General features: G+C 39.4%; 1 protein-coding gene across 3 annotated transcripts in view; it reads right to left on the bottom strand.

Moving 5' to 3' along the window:
* Syn1 (Syntrophin-like 1) overlaps positions 1 to 24,456 on the bottom strand; it is a 222,310-nt gene that overhangs the window by 76,562 nt on the left and 121,292 nt on the right. For 2 of the 3 annotated variants that reach the window (XM_012371518.2, XM_067349408.1), the window contains one exon: positions 13,279 to 13,467. The exons of the other annotated variant lie outside the window; for it this stretch is intronic. In XM_012371518.2, coding sequence (XP_012226941.1) covers positions 13,279 to 13,467 — 189 coding nt within the window. The remainder of the gene's footprint in view (positions 1 to 13,278; positions 13,468 to 24,456) is intronic. 3 annotated transcript variants of the gene reach the window in all.

Below are 24,456 nucleotides of genomic sequence, written 5' to 3'. Positions count from 1 at the left end.
ATTAAGCAGATCTCCGTTTATCTAATAAAATCGACTGTCGCGTTAATTCGCCGAGCAAACTGAAAGACACACCATATGTAACACAGAAGCTTCCATACGAAAGCGCGGAAATGCGACATAGCAATGCGATAATGTAATGTTAAACTTGCGACAACGCATAATGGAAAAAATTAATGGAAAACATTTTAAAAAGGACGGTGGTTTCGTCATTCTATATATAACGTTTCCACATGTGTCCGATTTTGCATTTTTTCCTTTTCGACAAACGGCTGTCGCGTAATCCGGAACAAACGAAAGGATTACACAATTTCCCCAGCAGTTCGCGAATCGACCGAGAAGTTTAATTTTTTTCTTTTTTTTCATATAAAAACCTGACTAAGCTTTACTCTGATGTATTATTAATAATTATCATCATTCGATAAGCTAAAAGTGGAAAACATTGCACCCTTCAATATCGCATTTTTCAAAGTAAAATGCGTTTATTTCGATTACGTGATTATTCTGATACAAAACACAAAGCTACTGTGCATCAAAGTGTAGTAAAATCATAAAAATTTCATACATTTCTTTATAAATATTATTTATAATAATTGTCTGTGCAAGATGTGGGCATAATTCTTTGATCAAAAGATCTTTGATTAAAAGTTATTTAATTTTCATTCAATTTACGTTAATTCGCTATTCTTTAGAAAATTAAAGTTTATTTATTTGATGCTTTAGTCTAAAAAAAGAAATATATTACTTTTTAATTATATTTTAACAACTTCTTATTAATATTGTATAACCAATACATCTTTAATTGCTTTCAATTAAATTTTGCTCTCTCATTTTTAATAAGAATGGCATTCTTCATGATTAAAATATGATCTATCTCAATCAGCACTTATAGCATTTCGTCAACTTGCTGTTGAAAACGCTTATTTTAATAAAATGTTCAATAATAAGAAAGACACCAACAAATCTTTAACGCAGTACGAAATACTGGAACATATAGAATTCCGCGAACGCGAGAGTCAATTCGATCAATTGGCCGATAGCGCGCCTATTTGCATTTACCGGTAGTCTCCGACAGAGCGCCGCAACAGACGAGCCGGAAATTAATGTGTTGGCTCGCTAATTGCTAATTAAAAACACTACCACGACCACGGCGGCGATTGCGCAGATCGCGCATCTCGCAGCATTCACAGTCGACGGAATACATTCAGCAGAGACACTATTCGAAATCGAGGGTCAAAACGACAAAGTCGTATATATACAACTTATCGACGACAAATATAAATTAATTAAGGTAGATATAAATTAAATCTTATTTTTTATTTGTATTATATAGAAGAAAACTTGTTAAAAATGTCTAAGATAATCGATAGTCATTAAAGATTACCGCCGCAGCAATATTCAAAGTAAATATTTAATGAAATTTATGTCGTGAACATTCAGCAGTTAAAAGCGTTCCTTAGTTAATTCTTTTTATATTAATATTCTTCGTTTATGAGAAAAGAGTTATTTATTTTCTTTTTAGAAGAAAAAAAAAGAAATATAAAAGAACAAATTTAAAAAAATGTTTTTCTACCTTGTAAACACTTGAAGAATTCTTAAACAATTTCTCGGAGTTCAAAATAGAGAAAAAATAATTAAAAACTATCTGCCGCAGGAATTTTTTAATACAATTGTTTTAATATAAAATACATTGAATTGGATTGCAGCAATTTTGAATGATTGCAATACCAGGATGAACGAATTTACCGTTGTTGCATATTTGTGAGGAAATTTATGCGGCGTAATTTGTTATGCTAAATAAAATTCGCGATTTGTGGAATTACTGGGCGTAGGCCAATGGGATTTCGGTGTGTGGCAGCTTTGGGATCTTAACTAATGTATTCAGATAGCGAATCACATCGTATCCAGCGGCGCAACAATTTAAATTCGGCTTGTACACCGATTGTAGCCGCACTTTATTAGTGATCGCGCGTAAGATTGGTCGGTCAGTCCATTGAAATAAAGCGAGGAGAGATTATCATTCGATATCGTTTTGCAATATACATAAACCGATTACGACTGATATGTCGAAATATCCAATTCGAAAAATGATAATTTTCGTTAATGCGTCCGATACCAATGAAGACAATTGACAGATAATTTTTATAAAATTTACGTAATGCACATTTGCACGGTCGGCTCCATCGTATCGTGAAAAAATATTTTGTACTGATTAAACGCAGGCGAATTTATCGAACATTAATCATGATATCGCGTATTAATTATTATGAAGAACAGTCCCAGCGGAATATCGAAGGTACTTTCATACGATCCAATAGGGACGATTCTTCATCCGATTTTTTATTTGGTCGGCGATATATGGATATTCCAATTACCCAACATTACCATCGCCATGAATTTAAAATTAATTTCCATCGCTCACCGATGATTGGCGCGATATTCCGTGCGGCAACGTTTTAATTATGTACCTCTGATAGGACGCCGCGCTTCTGGAAGTTCCGACATTTCAGCAATCGTGGCGAGATTCTCATTGAGTTCTCATTTTCTTCCCTCTCTTGCGAGCTCATCCCGCCACTTCTCTCCACTTTCATTCTTTATTTCCAGATATCGGGCCAATCGTTCTCGTCGATAGGAAATTTTACGGTGTACATCGAGATTCGTACTGTTGACGAAACAGGATGTCTCCTAAAAGAAGATGACGAAGCGTATTCCGTAGTTTTATTATCCTTTTCATTCTCCCGATCGAACTCCTTTCCAGTAATTGTCTATTTGCCGATAAAGGCAACGAGCTAAGACGGAAGAAATATTTCCCAGTAGCTGATATACGCGTGAAGTTAGTCCTCCAATATTAGAAATAATTAAGTTATTTTACATGCTTCGATTGCACATTGTTTGCACATGATTGCACTTCTTTTATTTTCGTTTGCAGACCTGTAGTAAAAAAGTTATTAAAAAAAAAAAATTTTAAAGGCCAATTTTACATTAGTCCCCCAATTTTTACAAAAATGGTTTTCAATCAACTATCTAATTGATAGATTTTCGTTTGCACATTTACGTAACTATTTTAAAAGGTGTGCAAACAAAAATATTCAAATTGTATATAAATGTGCAAATGAAAATCTATCTGGATTGAGTTCGTTATGAAAAGATTTTCGCAAAATTGGACCATTTTTTAATGTGAAGTTAATTCCCGCAAGTTTTTTTTTTTTTAATAACTCTTTTTCTAGAGATGTGCAAACGAAAATTCAAAATTCAAAATTCAAACTGTATGTAAATGTGCAAACAAAAAGGTTCGATCAATTAGGTCGATTGAAAACCATTTTTGTAAAAATTGGGGGGCTAATGTAAAATTTTTTTTTTTGAATAATTCTTTTTCCAGAAGTGTGCAAACGAAAATAAAAGAAGTGCAATCATGTGCAAACAATGTTCAATCAAATCATGTAAGATAACTTAATTATTTCTAATATTGGGGGGCTAACTTCACGCGTATGTTGCTGATAAGAAAAAAATGCGTTTACTCGTCGTTTCTTTATCTCTCACGCAAATTTCGTATGGTACAGAATTGCAAATTAACTTGTGGTATTAATTTCCTATTGTATGCGCTTGCAAGTTGTCATAGCCAACTTATAACAATACGGTAAAGCCGAAAGAATAACAGACATTGTTTAGATACGAGAGTAAAATCTGAAACTGCTACAACGTGCGAGAGATAGAAGAGAGAAGCGAAAAACAATGCCCCGATCCTTTATTTCTACAAAACGTATGACTATTTTTCGCGCACTATTCTATGAATGTGTTATGTAATACCCGGAGAGAACATGCACTACCCGTGAAATACAAACAAATATATTTCACTCGCTGTGCATTCGCTTGTGCTTTTATAATGAACAATAAAAATAAAATCCTGATGTAAAAAGAGATAATGAGTGCAGAAAGTTTCCAACGCAAACTACTTTTCTAAATAATTATCGCTGTCATTACATCTTGAAGCCGGCAACGGACACGCGGAGGAATTTTCTAAGTATCAGTAATTACAGACCTCTTAATGGATTTGCAATAAGAAAATTTAAAACTAGTATTCACTGATACACGTAAGTTTAATGATTCCGAGTAAAAAATAAAAACTGCATTAACATCAATGTTATCAAATTTATTAAACGGGAAAAGTAACGATAGAATAACCGTCCTAAATTTATACATATTTGCTACCATATTTTGTTTTCTTAGTATATTTTTTATCTCTTTTTCTTGTTTAAAAAAGTTTACCTTCGTGTATCCTCGAAAAACATATTGTTAATAACGACGATTTTTACATGGAGTCTAAAAGCACACCACATAATCCTTCACACAAAAAAACTACGTGTTTATTCCTGTATGCTTCCTTCCCATGTTATGAACCTATAAACCCGCCTTGAAACATCATCAAGATTACCGAAAAGACTATAATTAAGATTACGCAACCAATTGGGAATCAGAAACATAAATTATGCTTTAAATCTAACAGTGATATATTCCTCAGTATTATCCTAATCCTCGATGCGTGATTACGAAGTAATGGTCTCAATCCCTGATACTGTAACACGCGCTTTAACGCACTGCCACGGCGACGGAATCTCCGCAGCAAAACGAGAATTGCGCGAGAGGCCGTATCGTTGGCGCGCAAATTAATAATTCGCGACGCGAATGGTGCCAACGTCGTAACCGCTCCGCGTCTGCCGTGCTTTGAGAGCTGCTCGTGTGAACATGCATGCACACACGCTCGCACACGCGCGTACATACATGGCTGCGTCGTGACGATCGCGGACGACGTCGTCAGCTTTTACTTTTATCGCCAAGTGAATTCGCTGACAAATTGTTTGCAGCATTGCCAACTTGGCATTATAAATCTTGTAGTTTTTGCTAATTACACGCAAATGCTAATTAAACAAAAGCGCCTGTTTAATACGCAATCTCGCAGAATCGGAAAATATTATTAGATTCAGCTGCAAACATACGGTGCCTGCTGGTTGAAGTACATTATTCGCAGACACGGCTGCGCCTTTATCTCAAGTTTATTATACTGTGTTGATTTATGTAGCCGGCGTAACGAACCTGCAGAGTACGACGACGAAGTCTACGTTCAGCTAGCCGTGCGAGAGTCAAACCGTGTAAACGCGAGTCTAATGAAAGGCATGGAAAGAAACCAGACTTGACACGACTCCAAGGAATTCTCTGATAACAAGCGCTTCCATGGTAAGCGGATTGGAAACTGCTACTAACACTCAAGAAGACTACACAGATCGTGTATCTGCCAAAGAACATTTCATCTGACTGCAAGTGAAGAAAGCTAAATGATTGAAGATGTGGAGAGGAGAAATTTCATCCTACGAATCTCGCCTAATTGACGGATTTGTTGTTAAAGTGTTGTAGAATAAAGAATCGAAAAAATTTAAAAAGTAAGAAATTAAAGATACTTTTAAAAAATTAGGGAGATTGACATCCCGAGTGTTTATCCGACAAATTTGAGAAATAATTCTACATCATGAAATATACAAGAATTTATGAATTTTAGAGTCGAACCTCCTCAAATCGTAGCTCAGAAAATATCGGTGACTGCGGATAATTGGATCTGCATTGAAATGCAACTGCGCATGAATTTGCGCTAGACATTATATTTGATCAGTTCAAAGTAATCATTTTGCTTAACATATCGCAGCTGATACATATGTATATCGCATTATAAATAACAACGCAGAGATAATTTCCCGATTAATTAGAACGCAATGCGAAGTGGCGGAAACCCAATAATAAATTATTATATGGACGCAATCGAAATTCTTGCGTAATTACTTGCAATTACAATTAAAAAAAGTTAAAAGATTGGTGTTACAAAAATATATATCTTCGCATAAATATCTAAACGCAAGCATTTTACAAGAAGTATACCGAATTTCGATGCTTCTGTAACTTCGCGATTATAACGCGCGTATAAATGTTGGAAATCTTGTGTGCGTAAGTTAAACTTATTCCGAGAATATACTCCGAGACTGGAACGACTACCACCAGAATCAACCACTTAAATGTATGGACTCTAAAGTCTTTAGCTCTTCAGATATCTGCACGATAAACTGTTGCATTGTTGCAATTGCAGGAATCTGCATCCTTTGCGTTTCCGCGCCCCCGGGTCCTTAATAATTAACCCGTTCATTGTCGTACTCGATCCACGGGGGACGATCGCCGTAACAAAATCCTCGCTGTTAATGTTACGGCATTATCGTAGGGCCATCACTTATACAAACCGCCCCGGCACGGTTCGCGTAACGATATCAGAGTATAATGGAGCCCTTGCAGCGACGACGTGTACACAACGCGATAATACTCGTACTTACACGATGCACACGCACGTGTGTCCATACGCCGCACGCTTGTACACCCACACGCGGCGCAGGGCCTCGTACACGTGTGGAACACGCGTGCACAGGTATACTCGTTTGTATCGCTTGGGATTCGCATGACGATGGTAATGAGACCTTTGCCGGAGGGCTTTTCGGCGCACAATGCAAGTCCGCTTGTTACTGATAACGGCTCCCGCAATTGCTCGTTACCTGTGGCCGCGCCCTTTTTGCGTCTCCCACCTTTTTCCCGTGTCTATTCCCTGTGCTTTTCACGGTGGCGGGCGGCCGTTTCTTGTTACGTCGAATTCGAGACCTTTGACAGACCGTGTCGCAGGCCGTGCTAGTCGAGAAAGTATGATGATTTGACGAATCAAATATTGGCGCGAAACGATAACGAATTCAATTTTGCAACGCTGCGTGAAATCGGGGCGGAATAAGAATGTGAATCAAAGTTTACCATTTATTTTTACTGGAAAAAACCAAAGTCCTCTTTTAATTCCCAAATCAATTGAAAATGTTTCTAGTTTTTTTTTTGTAATATTTATATAAGTGCAGTACATATTTGTTCTAAAATATAAAAAATTCCTTAGGAAAGCTTTATCAATAATGTATAAATTATTACAAAAATAAATTTTATTTTCTGTATCAGAAGGTAGTTAATATTTAAAACAAGTAATATCAAATATTAATTAAAACTAACGTTAATTAAAACTAATAGTAATTAAATATTTACGTTAAACTCGAATAAAATTCTCGCCGCATTTTATACTGCTAGGAAATCAGGACGAAGCTAATGTAAAAATATTAAAATAGTTTTCCATCAGTTTGTCACCAGCTATTTTTAATAAGCACCTTTCCTTCCAAAATATAGATAAATTTGTGTAAAAAAAAGATCCTGCAAAAAGTAAATATACATAAGCTGTTACATTCATTGCAAGGTTCTGTTTTATTTGCTCCTACGAGAGGTAGTTAAAAGAGATTAATAGAACAAGTCGTAGCTAGAGAGAGAGTTAAGAAATTATTTTGAGAAAGCAAACTTCAATATACAACATAAGGAAACTTTGATCAAAGGCGGGAATATTTAAACCAAACCCAACATAAAATCCTCGTTGCATTTTTTTTCATTAATCTAATAAAAAAAATCATTTTGTGTTATTTACATCATTTTTACCCGTTTATTATAATTATTAAAAATTACGTAAACAACGATATAAACGCTATCTAACTCAGACTATCAACCAATTCAACGCTCCACAAGCATAATCGCAATTACGTGCCGTTAAACTCGATGGGCATTCCGATACGTGCTTTTCATTATCGAAATGCCGCTGATTTCAACACGCCGTATTAATAGCCAACAATATAATAAGTGATCGCCGTATTAACAGCTGATAATACTAATTAGATGGGAAAATTCTTCTGCGCGAAATATTTTTTTCTCACGTAAAATCTCCCGCGGACGACGGCCATTTCGATTAGCTCGTTTTCATCGCGATGCGCACACAACTTGCTGCTCTTTTAATCCTCATCGATATTTGTCGATACTCGAGAGATATCGCGTATAGAAACTGAAAAGAGAAAACGGGGAAGTTGGAGAATGTTTGCCGTGGATGATCTCTTAATTCCCTTACTCTCTCCGATAAACTTATAGCTCGTTCGATCTTGCGGGAAATTTGTTTTATCTTCGCGCTCATCCGATTATCGATATAACGAACCAACATGGCGAACTTCCAGCAGAACGCTATAAAAATATCACATGCAAGTGCGTTCTTCAAGGATACTTAATCAGAGACTGGGTACATCGATGACGGGATTGAAATTGAAACATTTCACGCTTTTGTACTTGCGCGGTGCAATTTCATATTGTAACTTTACAATACAAATTTCGTTCTTGCCAAACAAAATCAAATGCAAGCGCGATTGTATGCGATAGAACGCCAGAGTGTAGCACTCTATCCTCTCGCCTTATTTAAATTTTTGACTTTAAATTTAACGCCTATCTGTCAAAAAGTTGGCTTCATGCTAATAGAATATTTGCATCTTATTAATAAATTATATGTTTCACTTTAATTCCAAAGTAATATTCCCGAGTAGATGGCGAATCGATTTCCGTTGAAACTCGCTCGAGCCATTTTCCAACTGTCGATTCATCCACGGCAAAACGCGGAAATTGATCACTCCGCTGCGTGTATCACATTCAGACCCGGACGATCGCGCAAGTCGAAATCAGAAACAGGGGAGGTGAAAGAGCACCGAGATGGAGAAATGGGGGGAGGGAGGGGGAGGGGGAGGGGAAAGGGGGCGGGGCCGAAGGGGGGGGGGGAGAGTGGAGAGTGGAGGATGCGAGAGTTAAATTAGTTTCCGGGGCAAAAGCTGGCTGCCGGCCGGTTTTCAGGACCTAACCCCGTGTATAATTCCAGAACAGCTCCATCAGGCCGGAACCCACCAAGAACCTTCCATCCAGACTATCCGACCGCCTCCGCCGGCGCGCCACACGGAGCATCCCCCTAACACGTGTGCGCGCCCACCACCTTCCCGGGACTTCGCGGGCGCTGCAGTTTGCGAAGTTAATTACCGTCGGATAATTGCACCCTATATGCCGTCCGTCTGATTAATGAGGCGCGGCCGGGCGAGGATCATCAGGGATACTGGAACCGCCGTCCCTCCCTCTTGTCATCAAAGGACGGTTTCGCGGTTTCCTGCGGGATAACGAATTATTAGTTCGTCTGCGCGCGGCCACCGCCGCTTTCATCGTCGCTTCCGCCGATCGTTCGACACACCGGAGAATTCGAGAACGAAATTGCGAATCGAAACATTTTTAAAACACGTCTCACTCGAACGGCGATTAATGATTCGCCGAGCCGCAAATAACTTAGGAGAAATATTTTAATGGGTAAAGCGTGTATTTTATATTTTTAGATACATGTCGCGAATATTTCTTTCACGGTAAACATTTTTTCATGCGAAGATTTCGAACAAGATCCTCGTTTTATTCAATGTATCGTCCATTATATTTTATTCAAAACTCAGAGTCCCAATTTCCTTACACCTGCGGAACCTTGTATCCAAGGCTCGCTCATGAAATGTGATTGCTTGTGGAGTTTGGAGAACCTGGATTAATTAATATTTGCGCAATCACGGTATTGCTCTCGGTTATCTCAGGAGGTTGTTCTGGAAACGATTCCTTCGAGGAATCCTCGGGAGGACACACAGGAAGTGCTTTCGCACGGGTTGCGGTTGCCTTGCGCGAGCTTGCAAAGCAGCCAGCTTCCTTGGCGGAAACCCTTCTTGCTTGAAGAGGGAAACTCAGCAAGATCTCGAAAGGTTGTCTGGTATACGGTAGGAAAGCTTGATTACTGACGCGTCGCGACATCAATTTCGTCCGTTATGCACATCCTTAGCAAGGACACTCTGTGCACGGGTAGACGATCAAAGCGCGTCGATTGTTAATTAATTAACACCGGGAAATACACTAGATACCGTAATGAGAAACAGATTCTAGCTCGTTGCATACTTCGATTCAACGGCATACGTAATTATACACTGCATACGAAGTATACATGTAATTAATGTAAATTAATATATAACTAATATATAATGTATGTAACTAACATATACAGCATTAAAAAGATAAAAAAATAAAAAAAATTTTTTTTTAATAAAAAAAAATATGATATATATTTTCGTTATTATTCGTTATCATTATCATATAACGATGTTTGTTTCAGAGATTTCTATAAAGTATTTCGGAAAACGAAAAATAGGACGATAAAAATAGTACAAATGTCGCCTGAATCCATATTGTATAATACGGACAGATTGTCCCGTTTCTTCTAAACCGCGCGCATTTAGGCGAGTCAAATATGGACCTCGTAAATAACGCGTATACTTTCATCTCGGCGATTTACGAAACCGTGCTGACAGTCGCTACTAGCACCAGCTTTTGCATTTCATGATCCAGAAAAGCTCCAGCAAGCTTTCGAAACAGCGACGGATAGAGGTCTGACTGTTTGTTTCCAACGTGCGACGAGTGTAACTGAACGTTTTCAACCGCAAAATGATGCTCGCGGCCGACACGCGCATTCAACGCGGTGAAACCGTCTTCCTTTATTTTTTATTTTTTTTTTTTTTTTTTTTTACGCTCCCCTCCGACATGCCGTGCTTTTGTTCTCCTCTCGCCGCAGGCCGTGCTTGTACTACATAAAGGCTCATTTTCACGTAGCATCGCGTCCTGGCGTTCGGTGTCTTTCCTTGCTGCTGTTATCTCGCAAACGTCATAATCAGCAATGTAAAATACCTATCCACTGAAACAGACGCGGAAGTAATATAGCTTCGAGTGTGAGTTAAAGCGGATTTGCTAGTCGGTATACAAGTTCGCGGATTCAAGTAATTAGAAAGTTGTGAAAAAGTAATACATTCATTTTACTTTTTCAGTCGTAATACAATTGCCCATCCTTTCTTTATAATCTTTATCTTTCGAAACTCGTCATTAGACCATCGAGATTTTATCTACCCTCTAAAAGGATTGCTTTGCACGCGCAACATATTTCCATTTATCGTTCCGTTATCATTCGCGTCCATCGACCAATATGATGCAATCATCGTCGCGGCGCAACAACGTAAAATTTACTGCACCGGCTGTAAAATTTACCGTTGACGGGAATATTCACGAACTGCACATTCACTGTCCGCGAGATCGTTACGAGTGACCGATACGCAAAAACCGGCGTAAAATCTAATCTAGCAAGGTGTTCCCGCTGTTAATCTGTAAATAACGACACGGTGCATGTTTAAGAGTTAAAAATGATAATTCCGTGCTTTGGTAGCACATAATGTGCAGCAGAAAACCAAATTGAAATTAAATTCTTAAGTAACTTGAAATTACTTTTTAATGCAAATTAAAGCAATTCTTAAATAACTTAAAACTACTTTTTACTGTGAATTAAAGCAACTTAAAACTGCTTCTTATTGCAAACTGCAAGCAATTCCTAAGTAATTTTAAACTGTTTTTTAGAAGAAAATGCATCTTCGTTATGTATGATTTAATAACATTTTATGATCAACGTGCAGATTTTTATACCGCAATGCAGACGCCGCCACCGGATTGGTTTAAGAAATATCAGCAGGTGGAAATATATCAGTAAGTGTTACTCTATGACACGGCTTAGCGAGATGCCGGCGAGAGATATGGCACGTCTCTGATTGCGTTCCTTAGTTCGCAGCCGCTCCTTATTGTCCGCCCCGTCTTTTACCACCCCTTTCGGCGCCAACCGCGCGCTTGTCTCTCTTCCTTTTTGCCTTCTCTTCTTAACAGTGCAGCTATTCTCTCGCGCGGTTTTTCTTTTGTCCCAGAAGAGTCTCAGGGTCGGATTTAATCCCTTTATCTTCAAGAATTGCTTTAACTTTCAGTCTTACTTTCCGCACAATAGCGTGCGTTACTCAAGTTCTTAGTTATTATTTTTTAAAGTAGAAACCTATTTTTAGCTATAAACCGGGGCCCACTTGTTTATTAAATTTTTAAGCATTCTGTAATTACACCACATTGGAATATCAATTCTCAGTTATGCAATTTTTGTTTCAGCATATTTGCATATTTGGACTTTTTTTTTTATTTGGCTTACTTTGTTTCATCTATTTTACGCTTTATAAATCTAGTAGAATTTTCATTGCGTTCGCAAGTAAAATATGAACAAACGCACAACAGTTAAAGTAAGATTATAGTAAAGTAAACGAGACAATACGACCGAAATAATGGCGGTACTTAACTAAACTGCTCAAATAACGCAACCACTGCGTGCCACATATGGGACGCCGCTAACAACCCCCAAGAGGTGAAAATTTGCGCGAGCGGCCCTGAACGGAGATGGCGCGCTTAGAGTAAACGGAGGAGAGAAGAACGGAGAAGCTTTACAGAATTAAGGAGCCATTCGCCTTTCATTAACTCACTGCAAGCCCAAGGGGGAAAGATATTCCCTTCGTGCTAACTCATCCCCGGGTTTATCACTGCGCTGATGGGAGGGAAGGGGGGGGGGGACGGCTGTCTCCGATAGAACTGGACTTTTATCCTGTCGCGAAGCCATTTACTGACATCGCTGCCGCTTAGCAAATAGGTAAACGAGACTCCTTCCCGATTCGCCCGAACTCTTCAGCCGCGATCTAGATTGCACCACTTCGTTAATCAAGACGATAGAACGCTCGCGACTCGCTCGCGTTTTCCATCCTTTCTTCGCGTTTGTTTTCCCTTAAACGTCCTCAAGTTTTAGATTAAATTTGAGGTAATCGGCAGTTCTCTCTTAATCGCTTTAATACTCCTCCAGAGAAGAGAACTCCAATAAAGTAATTATAGTTGCTTAGTTAACGAGTCCTTCTAATTTATTTTCTCGTTGAAGCAGAATTTGCTGATTAGAAAATTACTATCGCAGCGCAGTTAATTAAATTCGTCAAGTCAATAAATACGCTATTTGTGACACGTGTAAAACTTGGATCAAAACCGCGAGATATTTCTTTTAAATAACAAATTCTCAAAAACACTGAAACGGGAAATTTCCAGAAACAGTTTTACAAAATTCATTATATTTCGCATGCTTGCGTACGGCGGAATAATGCAAATGCGCGCGCAATGAGATTTTTATTAAGAAAATGCACAAAACGCTAATCTCAAGACAATTTTTCTCTTTCTAAAAATTTCATTTCTTTCTCAAAAAAAAAAAAAAAAAAAAGAAGAAGAAGCGCAACTTCCCTCCAAAGGAGCATTGCGCGAATATCTCTCTAGTTGACATTATAACGGGCCAGAGAATATATCGCGTCTCACAAATCCAACCACACACAACCGAGGAGGTTAATCTTTGCTGTCACGGCAGACGAAGCTGCTCAAACCACGCATCAACTTTTCGGTGTTAAGACTTACCGGGATCGGAAGAGGGATGTGCCCTGGTGAGTCTGCAGAGTTGTAATGGCAGATAACGAGTATCCGCCCGCGGTGGTGACTTTGGCGGCGGTGGCGTCGCACTGAGGAAACCGCGCTGAAGTTCCCAGCCCACTTCCTGGATGATCGAAGCCTTCCTGAAGTACGGCGTCACTTCCCGTAGGTACTTCACTGTAACAGGAAGACCTGTCGTCAGCGTCTTGTCGTCTGGAGCTTGGGAGGATATAAATGTTTATGTTTTAACCGTTAATCTCTTCCAAGCCCTCACAATGATCTCGCGTAAAAGATCTGTTCGTTTTAGGTGCATTTCACGTGCTTCATTTTCACAAATTAAATTTACTTTTGTTCTCTCGACGACGTTTATATGCAAACATGTTGGAATGAATATTAACCGGCGCAAACATGTTGGCACTAAGTATTTATATTATTTTACGTTTACACGCTCCAATAAATTCTACAACACGCTCTTTTAAACAAATTTGCGCCAACATGAACCAGATGCGTGAATGCCGCTTTATAAAAAAAAAAAAAGTAATTACAGATTTGCTAATAAGTTTATTTCCAAACAGAATATAAATTTTTTTAAATAACACAAAAAGAAAGAGAGAAAGAGACTTAATTGTTATCCGTCGTTAAAAAAATTAAAAAAAAAACCAATTTATATTATTTTGCATTATTCATATGAGTTTGCGCGTGCAAGGATCTGCAAGGATACAGCCTCGACAATCTAAGTTTCTTCTCGAGAGACGCGCGGTTCTGAAACGAAAGTCATGTCGCGGAAATCGAGTATCGACCTTTCGAATTGCGGGGTCGCCTCCGCTTAGCCGACATCTTGTCGGCCCTATTACGCGAAATTTAATGGAGAACGCGCCGTCACGTGGCGACAGCGGCAGGACGGGGATGGAATTCTGATGTATCGTATCTACGATGATCCAATATGTCTGCCATAAGGCTTCATGTGGATAGTATATATGCAGCCCTGTATTTACTCCCCTTCGATCTCAAACGACATTTCCGCAGATCACGCCAATCCTCTTGATTGAATATATCAGCATTCATCAGCGTAGACGCTCAACGTCAACGCCTTTGCCTCCAACGTAATCCTAATTTTATGGAAATTATAACAAGGAATTTATTTCAATCGAATCAATTTCCAATTAAACAAATTCCTTAAATTACAATTTACATACCACGCTAAAAACCTTGTTGCAAAATTATGAATTTCAAACGATCAATATCGATTGTCAATATTTATCAAATATATTCGTCGTACAATTCCCCGCAATATTCCGACATTTTATTTACGTTCTCGATTTATAAGTTGGATTAATAATCCACGCATGCGTTAATAACAAAGTCACACGGGTATGGCGTCAGCGCGTTATAATATTATAGAATAGCCCGAGCAACATATTCTCAGGATATAGCCAATTTCTGCTGGGGATATCCTGTAGAATTAATTTCGCGCTGAAAGGGTTAACCCGGGGATTTGACTGTGTGTCCACGACCGAAGATCAAGCCCCCGTGTCCAACTTTTCATACGCGCACGTACCTCCTGCGACCTGGCCGTCGTATGCCGACGCGCGCCGTGTTTCTATTGAATTTATTTCGGTGCCGCGCGGACGGTGCGCGCTGCTGCTGATTGCAGCTACATCGAGCCGGCCAGGCGGGCATCGGGACGCCGGACCCGACGCAGCGCGACGCTTCGCTTGCCAGTCACGTATTCCTGCATCATTTGCTATGGGTTTCATACCAGCCATAACTCTACGGATATATCCACCACCCTCCGCCCCCTTGCCACCCCCACCCGCTCCCGTTTCCTCTCCCGTTCGGCCTTCAAATCCCGCCGCGTAACTGCGCCGAGGTTGTGTCCTCCCCGGCTTGCAGCTCTTAATCCGCCGCACATTCATCGAGCGAGGAAGTGGCGTCGGAATTAATCAAGTCTCGCCTGTCGTCGTTAATTCGAGCAAAGGCCGCTAATTTTCATTCGCTGGCGAGCTGTTAATCGCGGAGCGGTCTTTGACGAAACAGGATTCGCGACGAGATTGAATGGCATTGTACCGCTTTGCAAGCCGGCGAACCTGCCACTGCGAAATGATGTGACGAGGAGATCGGTAAGCTTTGATTGAGCTTTCATTGGGCGGGTTTGTTTAAGGACGCTTGTAGCACCCGCTGGATCGTCCTGATTGCATTTAAATTCGAGACGAAATACATTTCGACGCTTAAAACTCGCGAGCGTCAAAAGTGCAATCAACCGCAAATTGCAATCGGTTATTAAAATAGTATACAAGAATATGTGTGATCACTAAGATGATTTCAGCAAAAATGAAATAAAAGTGCCGACACGGATTCTATAAATACGTTGTACATATTGTAATGTGTATTATAAACAAATACATTCGAACAAACTTACTTGCAAAAGAATCAAATAAAAAGACTCGAGCCAAAGAGTGCGAAGCCATATCGTGCAACCAATATCTTTCGCTGGTTGAACTTTCACATTATAAGAAATTCAAATTGAAAAAAAAAAAAAAAAAGAGACCACTAGCCCGAGAGGACCCGTTACTGTGCGGCTCCATCAGCGCATTCTGCTTGCATTCCCCGTCGAATCGGGCCAAAATGCTGGATAGCCGGTGCAGCGTTGCGAATCAATCGACCATAATCGCACCCGTTGAATCGCGTTCTCCCGTTTCCTGCGCCTGGAAAAAGCGTTTCGATGGCGGCCGTGCGCGCCGAATATCAATGGCCCATTTCGTGCCGAAAGCTGGCCCTCCCCGGCATCCTTCCTGGATGCCGTCGCGTCGTCCTTGTTGCGGCCAGATAGGAGCTAATAAACCGGAAGGCGGCTATCGCGCCCATTCGATAAATCGATCATGGCCCGATCCCAAGATCGTAATTCGATCTTTGCACGTCGCGCCCTGCCGAAGGACCATAATGGACAATTGAAGCATTTGTGCTGCATTCACGATATGAATATTCAAGAATCGCTAATCTGATTTTAATAGAATTTTTTATTCTCTCATTCTCACTTTTTTTTCCACGCGTAAAATGCCTTGAATATAATTTTCAATTTTATATATATATAAATCTTTTTTTTCACAAGTTTTAGATTTTTCTAAAACATCGCAAAAAGTATCGGAATATTTAGAAAACAGTTTTAATTTTTTTAACCTTATATCTACTTTATTAGACTTTTATTTACGAATCTCGTCTCGTCTGCGAAATATCTTTAAAGCGGACGTTGTAGCTCGCACAGATAAAAAGGAGGACGATATCGCGAAGAGTATGTCTAGCCACTCGCCCTGGGAGCGATACTCGTTTCGAATTCTCCCGCTGCGATTGGCAACGGCATTCGAATCCTACGAGCTCTTACGAGGCGAAAACCCATTTCTTTCCCCGCAACGCGCCTTCGCCTCCCCTCCGTAAAGCCTCCAGGAATTTCTCTCAAAGGATCTCGCGTATAACGAAACGTTCTCGGCATGGGGCAGATTTCTCGACAGATTTCTAAGTCCCAGTAAATCCTGATAGAACCATCGCGATCCATACGGGAGCAAGACATTCGGCCAAAAGTCCTTGCAATTTGCTTGCCGCCATTTCACCTCGCGATAAGCAAAAAAAAAATGTGGAAAAACAACAAACTTTTTAGCTTTTCTTAACGGAAGCAATTTTCCCGTGATAATCTGACATCCCTATATGATGTAAAATATAAAAACCACAAACACACAACAGAGTACGCGTTACTAATATAATTTTGTCAAAGTGGATTTGAAACGTTCAACATTTCGACTAATAGCTTCGGCGATCTCCCTAAACTTGTTAAATTCAACACCATCACTTTTCTGTAAATCGTGTATCTCGAGAACACGATATCCCGCCGATAACGAAGTTGCAGGAAATGCACACGACATGAAAGCCGAAAAAAAAATACTGCGCGAGCTATCGACCGAACGATTGGCAGACCGGTATATATTTTACCGCGATACATATATATATTTTTAAGACCGAAATTCCACGGTTTAGCGGCGATGAAAGTGAGAGTGCTGAATAAATAAATTCTAAAGAAATGAATTATCTGACGCATTCCGGCGTGACTTTGCAAATACTCGGGAATTTTCAAGCCTTCGGGACGATTGAATTAAACCGTTGCCATCAATAAACAAAAGATTAAGCGATCCATTTAAAATGATCATCAAGAATAAACGGTGTAAATTTATCTTAATGTAACTAACGCTCTCGTATGTTGATACCGCCGCACAAATATCGGCAATTTGTCACATTCCTCGCCGCTCCCCTCTCTCCATCCACTTCCTTCTGCACTGCGCGTTACATAACACCCTCCTCTCCCATTCGCATACCTGCACGTGTTACATACGCTTACACTATTACCTACGCTTTACACTGATATATCCAATATATCACGTGATACGCGCGCGTGTATTCGCAGTCGGAAAAGCGTGCCATTTTTGCGCTTTTTATAGTCGCAGTCGCTTTCATAGACTTCAACTTGACTGCGCTTCCCTTTAGCTGTATGCGCGCGTACGTGCAAGGGGAGGAAGGAGAAAAACGCGCGCACGTTAGCAGCCGTGTGCAAACGCTCTCAAAAAGTAACTCACACACTCCTCCATTTACTTCTTTTTCGTAAGTGTAAATCTTGAATCCTCATGATTTATTCGCGATGTCTAGCTCCTCGCGTTACTGGAATAATCGCGCTTAAAAAAGAATACAAGAATATTTTCAAACGTGCAAACTGCGCGGGTAATAATATATTTTTAAAAATATAAACCATAATAGACTATAAATTACATTCTAAAAGAAGTAACTTAATTCTATCTAACTTAAATTCAGTTCAAAGAACTTTCAGAACCAATTATTTCCCCAAATTAGCATTAAACTCGCCAAATCACATTTACTTTACTTTGTCAAAGTTCAAAAAATGATAATGGAATGAACAGGGTGTTATAAAACGAAATCGATAAGCGCGGTTCCTTGTTAAACTGATAATCCGTCGTGAGCAATTTTTGCTCGGGGGCGTTATAGGAAAATGCAAGGATCAGCCTTGATAAGGTAAGGAAGCCTTGATACATTCTCGCATCTAAAGGATCGCACGAATCTTTCTTCCACAAGAATCATACGATTACTCCGGTAGTAACGGCGAAAAGAGCAGATTTCTTGGGTGGTTTCTCCAACGTAACCGCTCGCCCGAGAGCAAAAATCTGATGGGATCAGCCATTCTCCTTCGGGAACGTTACCGGGAAAACGTTTAATCTGGTAAAGGCGGATTCGACGAATAATTCACCCAACGGGCGATACGAAGGCAACGAAGGAAAAATGTGCGTTGGCGAAAATCGGGCAAATAAAAGTTAAACGGCGTAAGCTCCCGACGAAAGAATTGACCGTATTACAGTGAGTTTAAAATGACGCATCGGAGACTGTCCTAAGTATTGTGCAATAATCGATAAGTTGCTTTTCATGTCAAAAACATTTGCAAAATAATATTTTATTCCAGATTGATTTTAAATAAACGTTGATAAATCTACAATAATAAGAAATCGACGACACGTGCAACCGTTCGACAATGGCGAAATATTTTTTGTACATGAAATATTCTATATTGGACACGGGCTAAATGAAAAATTGCGTATTTTCCAGCAGGAAGAAAGTAATATGCGTTTTTCGTCCCTGGTTAGATATGTACATTGGTATTTATTGAAAAAAAATTCCTCTCGCTTTTCGATCGATTTACCGATGCAAATTTATATGGGCGTCGTCATCGTATGTCATCGAGAGTCATTGAAGAGAAATAGTGAAAATATTCACGAAGCTCTCGGGAATATGTGTTCCCAAGATCTCCTGGACCGTGAATAAAAAATACTGAGTGCTTATTTCATTCAGCAAACAACTTCAATATGTACGCTCGATAAAACTTTTGGATATCGCCGATATCGTCAAATTTTACATACACTTTGTAGAGAGTATGAAAATATGAAATTTCTTTTTAAATTCATATTTTCAAAATTATTGTTACAAATTACACTTGTTAAAAAAACCTTAACAAACGCCAGCGTACCACATAAATGTAATGATTATTCTAAATTAGGCTACAATATTTTTTTGATTGGAGAAAACAACAGTTTTTCTTTATATTATATTTCTATGACAATTAAAAAACTGAATTAGCAAAAATTGTCTCGAACAAATAATTTTCTCTCCTCAAAATTTATTCAAAATTTAATTTCAAGAAACGTAGCTCAATACCAACTGTACAAAAGTTGGGAAAAAAGCGCTCAAAAAGTAGAAAAAGATTCGTGCGATCTTTCACTCCTGCGCGTTTTATTCCCGTTATTTCGATGCTTGTTCGCGATCGGGAAAGCGCTTTCGAAAACGATATGATTTACGTCAAAGGATCCTGTCACGACGTACACGAAATGGCACCTTCACATGAAAAGGGTATTTTCTCGACACACACGGCGATCGGCGAGTGTAGGAAGGACCGCTACCACCTGTCGATCCCATTGAAACGCCCGAGGGATACCGCCCTCGTGCGAGCAGGCGATCGACTTTATTCCCTTATTCCCGCAGAGACCCCGGGCCCTTCGTGCTAGCCCGGGCGTCACGTTACGCTCGGACGGACGTACGAATCCCGGATACGTCGATATCTCGAATTTGATTGTCGATCCTGTTCTGTCAACAACCGAGCATTACCCGTGCATTCGCGTTATTAGATGACGGTGTATAAAGGCCGCGGAATGGAATATTCTCACATGAGGTCGGTCGAAGTGGTGCGAAAGACCGCTTTGATGTGAAACGTGAGAGCCTGGGAATTCTACTTGCCGCGCTACCGGAGTAGCGCGATTTACTTTCTCTCGTGCCTGGCATAAAATATATATCGAACGTTTTGGAACGGGCTGGAATAATAGAAGTTTTGAAAGGCGTGTATTCTTATCCCAAGTATTTAATCTTGAAATTAATCTGTTCCCAACTTTGATTTTCCTAGCTGTGAGCCGTGAACGTTTATCAATCCTGTCATTTGAAACTACACTGATACATATTGAAGACCAATCGACTTTCAGGATCAGAAAATAGAGTAAAACGAACGAACCGGAAGTCGATCTCCGTCCATTGCCGGCGGAAGATATTTTTAATATCCGGCAAATCCCTATCCTCTCACTCTGCGCTATTCAATGTACAGCGTGATCTGGAAAAAGTGTAACTTTAACAAGAATATTTTACAATATTCCACGATTTTTAAAGTTTATATTTAGCAAGAGTTTGACTTGATATTTTATAATTAGTAATAATTTATAATTTGATTTGTTTATAATTACGCGTCATTGTGTATTTGCCTAAGTTTAAAAATGTGGAGATAGAGAAGGGAAGAAGGAAAAAAGTAAAATAGTGAGATATAATTATAAGCAAAAAACAATGTGCTTCATTATGTAATATTAAATTGGCACTGCTAATGAAAAATTTAATAAACACTATAATTTTTCAGTTCACTCTCAACTCTCTCGTCATATTTTTCATTTTCAAGTTAAAGCTTCGCTGCGAGAAAAAATTCTTTTTAGCTGAGTGACATTATCATTTATTCAACACTCTTTTCCCTTAAAACACACACGAAGTGCGCCTATACTTGTATAGTACACGTATATTTTTTATCATTCTCCATTTTCTCCACGCTGATTGACTCTATTTTTTGAAATATGCAGGCTGGGCACCAGATGTTTGAATGTTCAACTTTTTTACATAGTTCTTTTTTATATAATAAAAAATTTGTCGATTCTGTGCTGATGCAATTTTATTTGATGAAATAAAACATTTCCTCTATATTATATCATCATTCTATTCTATTTGCACTAATTGCGGATATCTTTTCCAACAATGTCAAATTGGCATCACCGTCGCAGGTGTGATATAATTTCAGTTTACAGCCTGAACAAAAGATTTTTGTTTATAAAACTATAAGATGTTCCTCCGTTTATTGTCGAATATATCATAAAAAAGATCTGGAGAGTCGAGATTTCTCTTCGCGTTTTTGTGCCACCATCATTACTGACGCTGATACTTTCAGACTGCATCTCTCCTCATCCTACTCTTCCTGTCTTTTTCTTTCTGCCTTTTCGCCATTTTATCTACAGATTTTTTTCTCCTAGGAAGCTTTTTTGCTCGACGAATTGTTTCGGTTGTAAAACTTTCCTTCGCGCCACGATGGGACAACGCCAAAGACACGCGAATAGAAGAGATAGAACAACGTTGAAATATTCAATAAAGCGAGACGACCGTCCGGAAATCTTCGTGGTCGTCGTTCTTTTATCACCTTCGCGTGATCCTTGTCGTTCTGATTTTTATTTCCTTTCTTTACGCCACTTTTATAAAGCTACCCCTTCTTCTTCTTATTAAAAGGATTTATATCGCTATAAACTCATTATAAATTTTAATCATATTCGAAAAAATTTATTGTCTGCGTGTAAATCTCATCTCATAAGTATGTAATTTTCAGAAATTATTTATTTAACATCTTGAACGCGCAGAACGTAGAAGTTTATAATTCATATATTTTAAGATTAACAAAATTTTATTAATATATTTTGTTTATAAATATTCGAAAATAATCAATTTCCTTTTAATAAAACACTTTTAAAAGAGCCACTCTTAACTTAATATATTTCACTTTTATTCGCAGCTAGACGCACGTTTAACTCTTTGTTTCATGTCTTTTACAGCGTAAATGGGATGTGATTTATTTAAAAAAGAATGTCGGCGACCAGCGCACCACTCGAAATGCTTATATTCTCTTTCAGACTCAATAAGCTTGGCTTTCTACTTTCCTTACGCAAAACACAACAACGCTTGCCGCAACTACCGCGTTTCCCATCGCTTAATAATATAAAAAGTATACGCGCTCGCATAGGAATAAGCTGCCGACCTTTCCTTTATCTGCGATTCCTGGATAGCAAAATTTTCCATATTTCATAATAAATCTTTCCGCTGTCATAATATGATATATGTATGCGCGTCTTTTATCAATCACAATATTTGATTGATGTATTATAAAAATTTCTTCTTTAAATCGTGTTAAACGGAAATTAGAGAGATTTAATAAGGAATCAAAGATTAATGAGAAACAAACGCGGTTATTAATACATTCAAAAAAATTTCTGTTAAAGAATTGACAATTATATTGATTGAAGTCAAACGCAGAGATTCATACATGGCGTCAATAATGTCTTACACTTTCGGTCAAGAATTTTTGAATCGATAACATTTACGTAAATAATTACTGAACAAAAAAGCTGAATTAAAAGGCAAAAATTTTTAATAAAAAAAGTGCAAAGTATTTTTGACGCGTAGCGCATCCAATTGCGCATCAACACTGTGAAGTTGTTAACAATCCTGAAAAAAAATATATATTTTTACTCAAGTCGCTTATATTAAAGATCTGAGAAGATCCATCTAAAGTCAAAGAAAATCTTCCCGGCATATGTATCCAATCTACCTATCTCTCTCCGAGAAGGCAGTTCAGAAGGCAAAGTTGACGGTAATAAAATTAACAAGCAGTCAGCCAGCCATCCTCTCTGTGCGTCAACCCTCCTTCATTTCCATCCCTTCGCGTTTGCTCGAGTTCTTTCACAGTCTGCATCGTTCACGAACACCCCCCCCCCTCTACTTAGGGGGTGGGAGGCGCGCACGCCACCCTCGTTTCGACTTCACGGCGTTGCACAGTACTTAATGATCACCATGTACGGAACGACGAAGTGAAAAGAGACGAGAAGGGGCGATTAAAGTCTGGAATATCATGAGCTAAACGTTAACCAGAGGCGATGTGTAAGAAAGAAGAGCAGGAGGGGAGGGTAAAGAACGAAAAGTGGAAAGACGGAGGAGGGATTGACGAGTGGAAGACGCGATGGGGAGGGTCGGGCATGATAAAATATGGGTCGAGACCGCGCTGGATGCTAATAATAATAATAAAGGCGAAATAAGAGAAAATGGGACTCGGGAGAAATTCACGGGCTTGTAATAAATTCAGGGCGAAACAAGCGTTCTATTTGCGGCTAAGGACTCCAAGAAGAAGGACGGGAGAAAATAAAGATATTCAGCCGGCTGTGAAAGCACAAGGCAAAAGTTTAACATACAGATACGTTTTAGGCATACATTAAATACACGCGTGCTCGTAAGAACTAGGACTACCCGGGCTCTGTAATAAAACTTTCCGTGCGGAGCTGACGTCTCGTGAAAAGGCAGCGCGGAGATAGGCAACGTTCAAAGGATTCTTAAAGTTTTTTTCGACGACAGGTGACAGCCATGTCGGAGGGAGGCAAAGTGCGGAGATCAGGCGGATGGCTTTGGCCGTAGCTGCGCGCAGCCACTCGCGACAACAACGCGCGAGAAACAACGTAAGAGAGCGAACGTTTGCGGCACGACGTAAGAAGAAGCAGCCAAGCGCGCGACGAGGCGAGCGGTGTTTCTGGTGGCGCTCGATGCTTCGTGGCGGAATTTATCGGAGCGGCGCGCACGGAAAATCGCTCGAGTGCTCCACCGCGATGGATTTCCTTTCCGCGTCACTACATCGCTATAGGGATACGTGGAAGCACTTTTGTTCTTGCGCAGCACCTGCCGCGAGGAGATGCTCGCGCTGCGCCGCGTTATCCTGGGATTCAAGAGGCTTTAGCTCCTCCGGAGTCGGTCGAGTCTTTACATTCTTGAATACCTGCATAAATAATGGAATATGGACCGTTTATTTTCAGGATGTCGGACAACCAGTTCTGCAAATTTTCTTCAGAAATAAATTTCGTTAGAATCTAGCACGGATGGATTAAAAAGCCTCATCGATAAAAAAAAGGTTATTTTATATTGAAATTATTTTATATAATTTTCTCCTCTTCCTCTCCCTTTCTCACTCTATTATCTCACCGTCCTCGAAACAGAAGAATAATTTTTCACAACTTAATATCGCAATTTTCTATCACAAAGCATACATATACGCGCGTGCGTGGAATAATAATGACAGCTATCAATTGCAGGTCTTTGAATTAGAAACCATGTAACAATATTTTGATATTTTCAGCAATATATTCCTAATTGCAACAACTAAATTGATTAAATGGACGAGATTCTATCAGTCTACCGTTTGCGGTCGCTGTAAAATTTGCGAAAGGATCGATG

Source organism: Linepithema humile, chromosome 2 (assembly GCF_040581485.1).
Source record: "Linepithema humile isolate Giens D197 chromosome 2, Lhum_UNIL_v1.0, whole genome shotgun sequence".
In the NCBI taxonomy this organism is placed as follows: domain Eukaryota; kingdom Metazoa; phylum Arthropoda; class Insecta; order Hymenoptera; family Formicidae; genus Linepithema; species Linepithema humile.
This window is presented reverse-complemented; position numbering and strand designations above follow the sequence as displayed.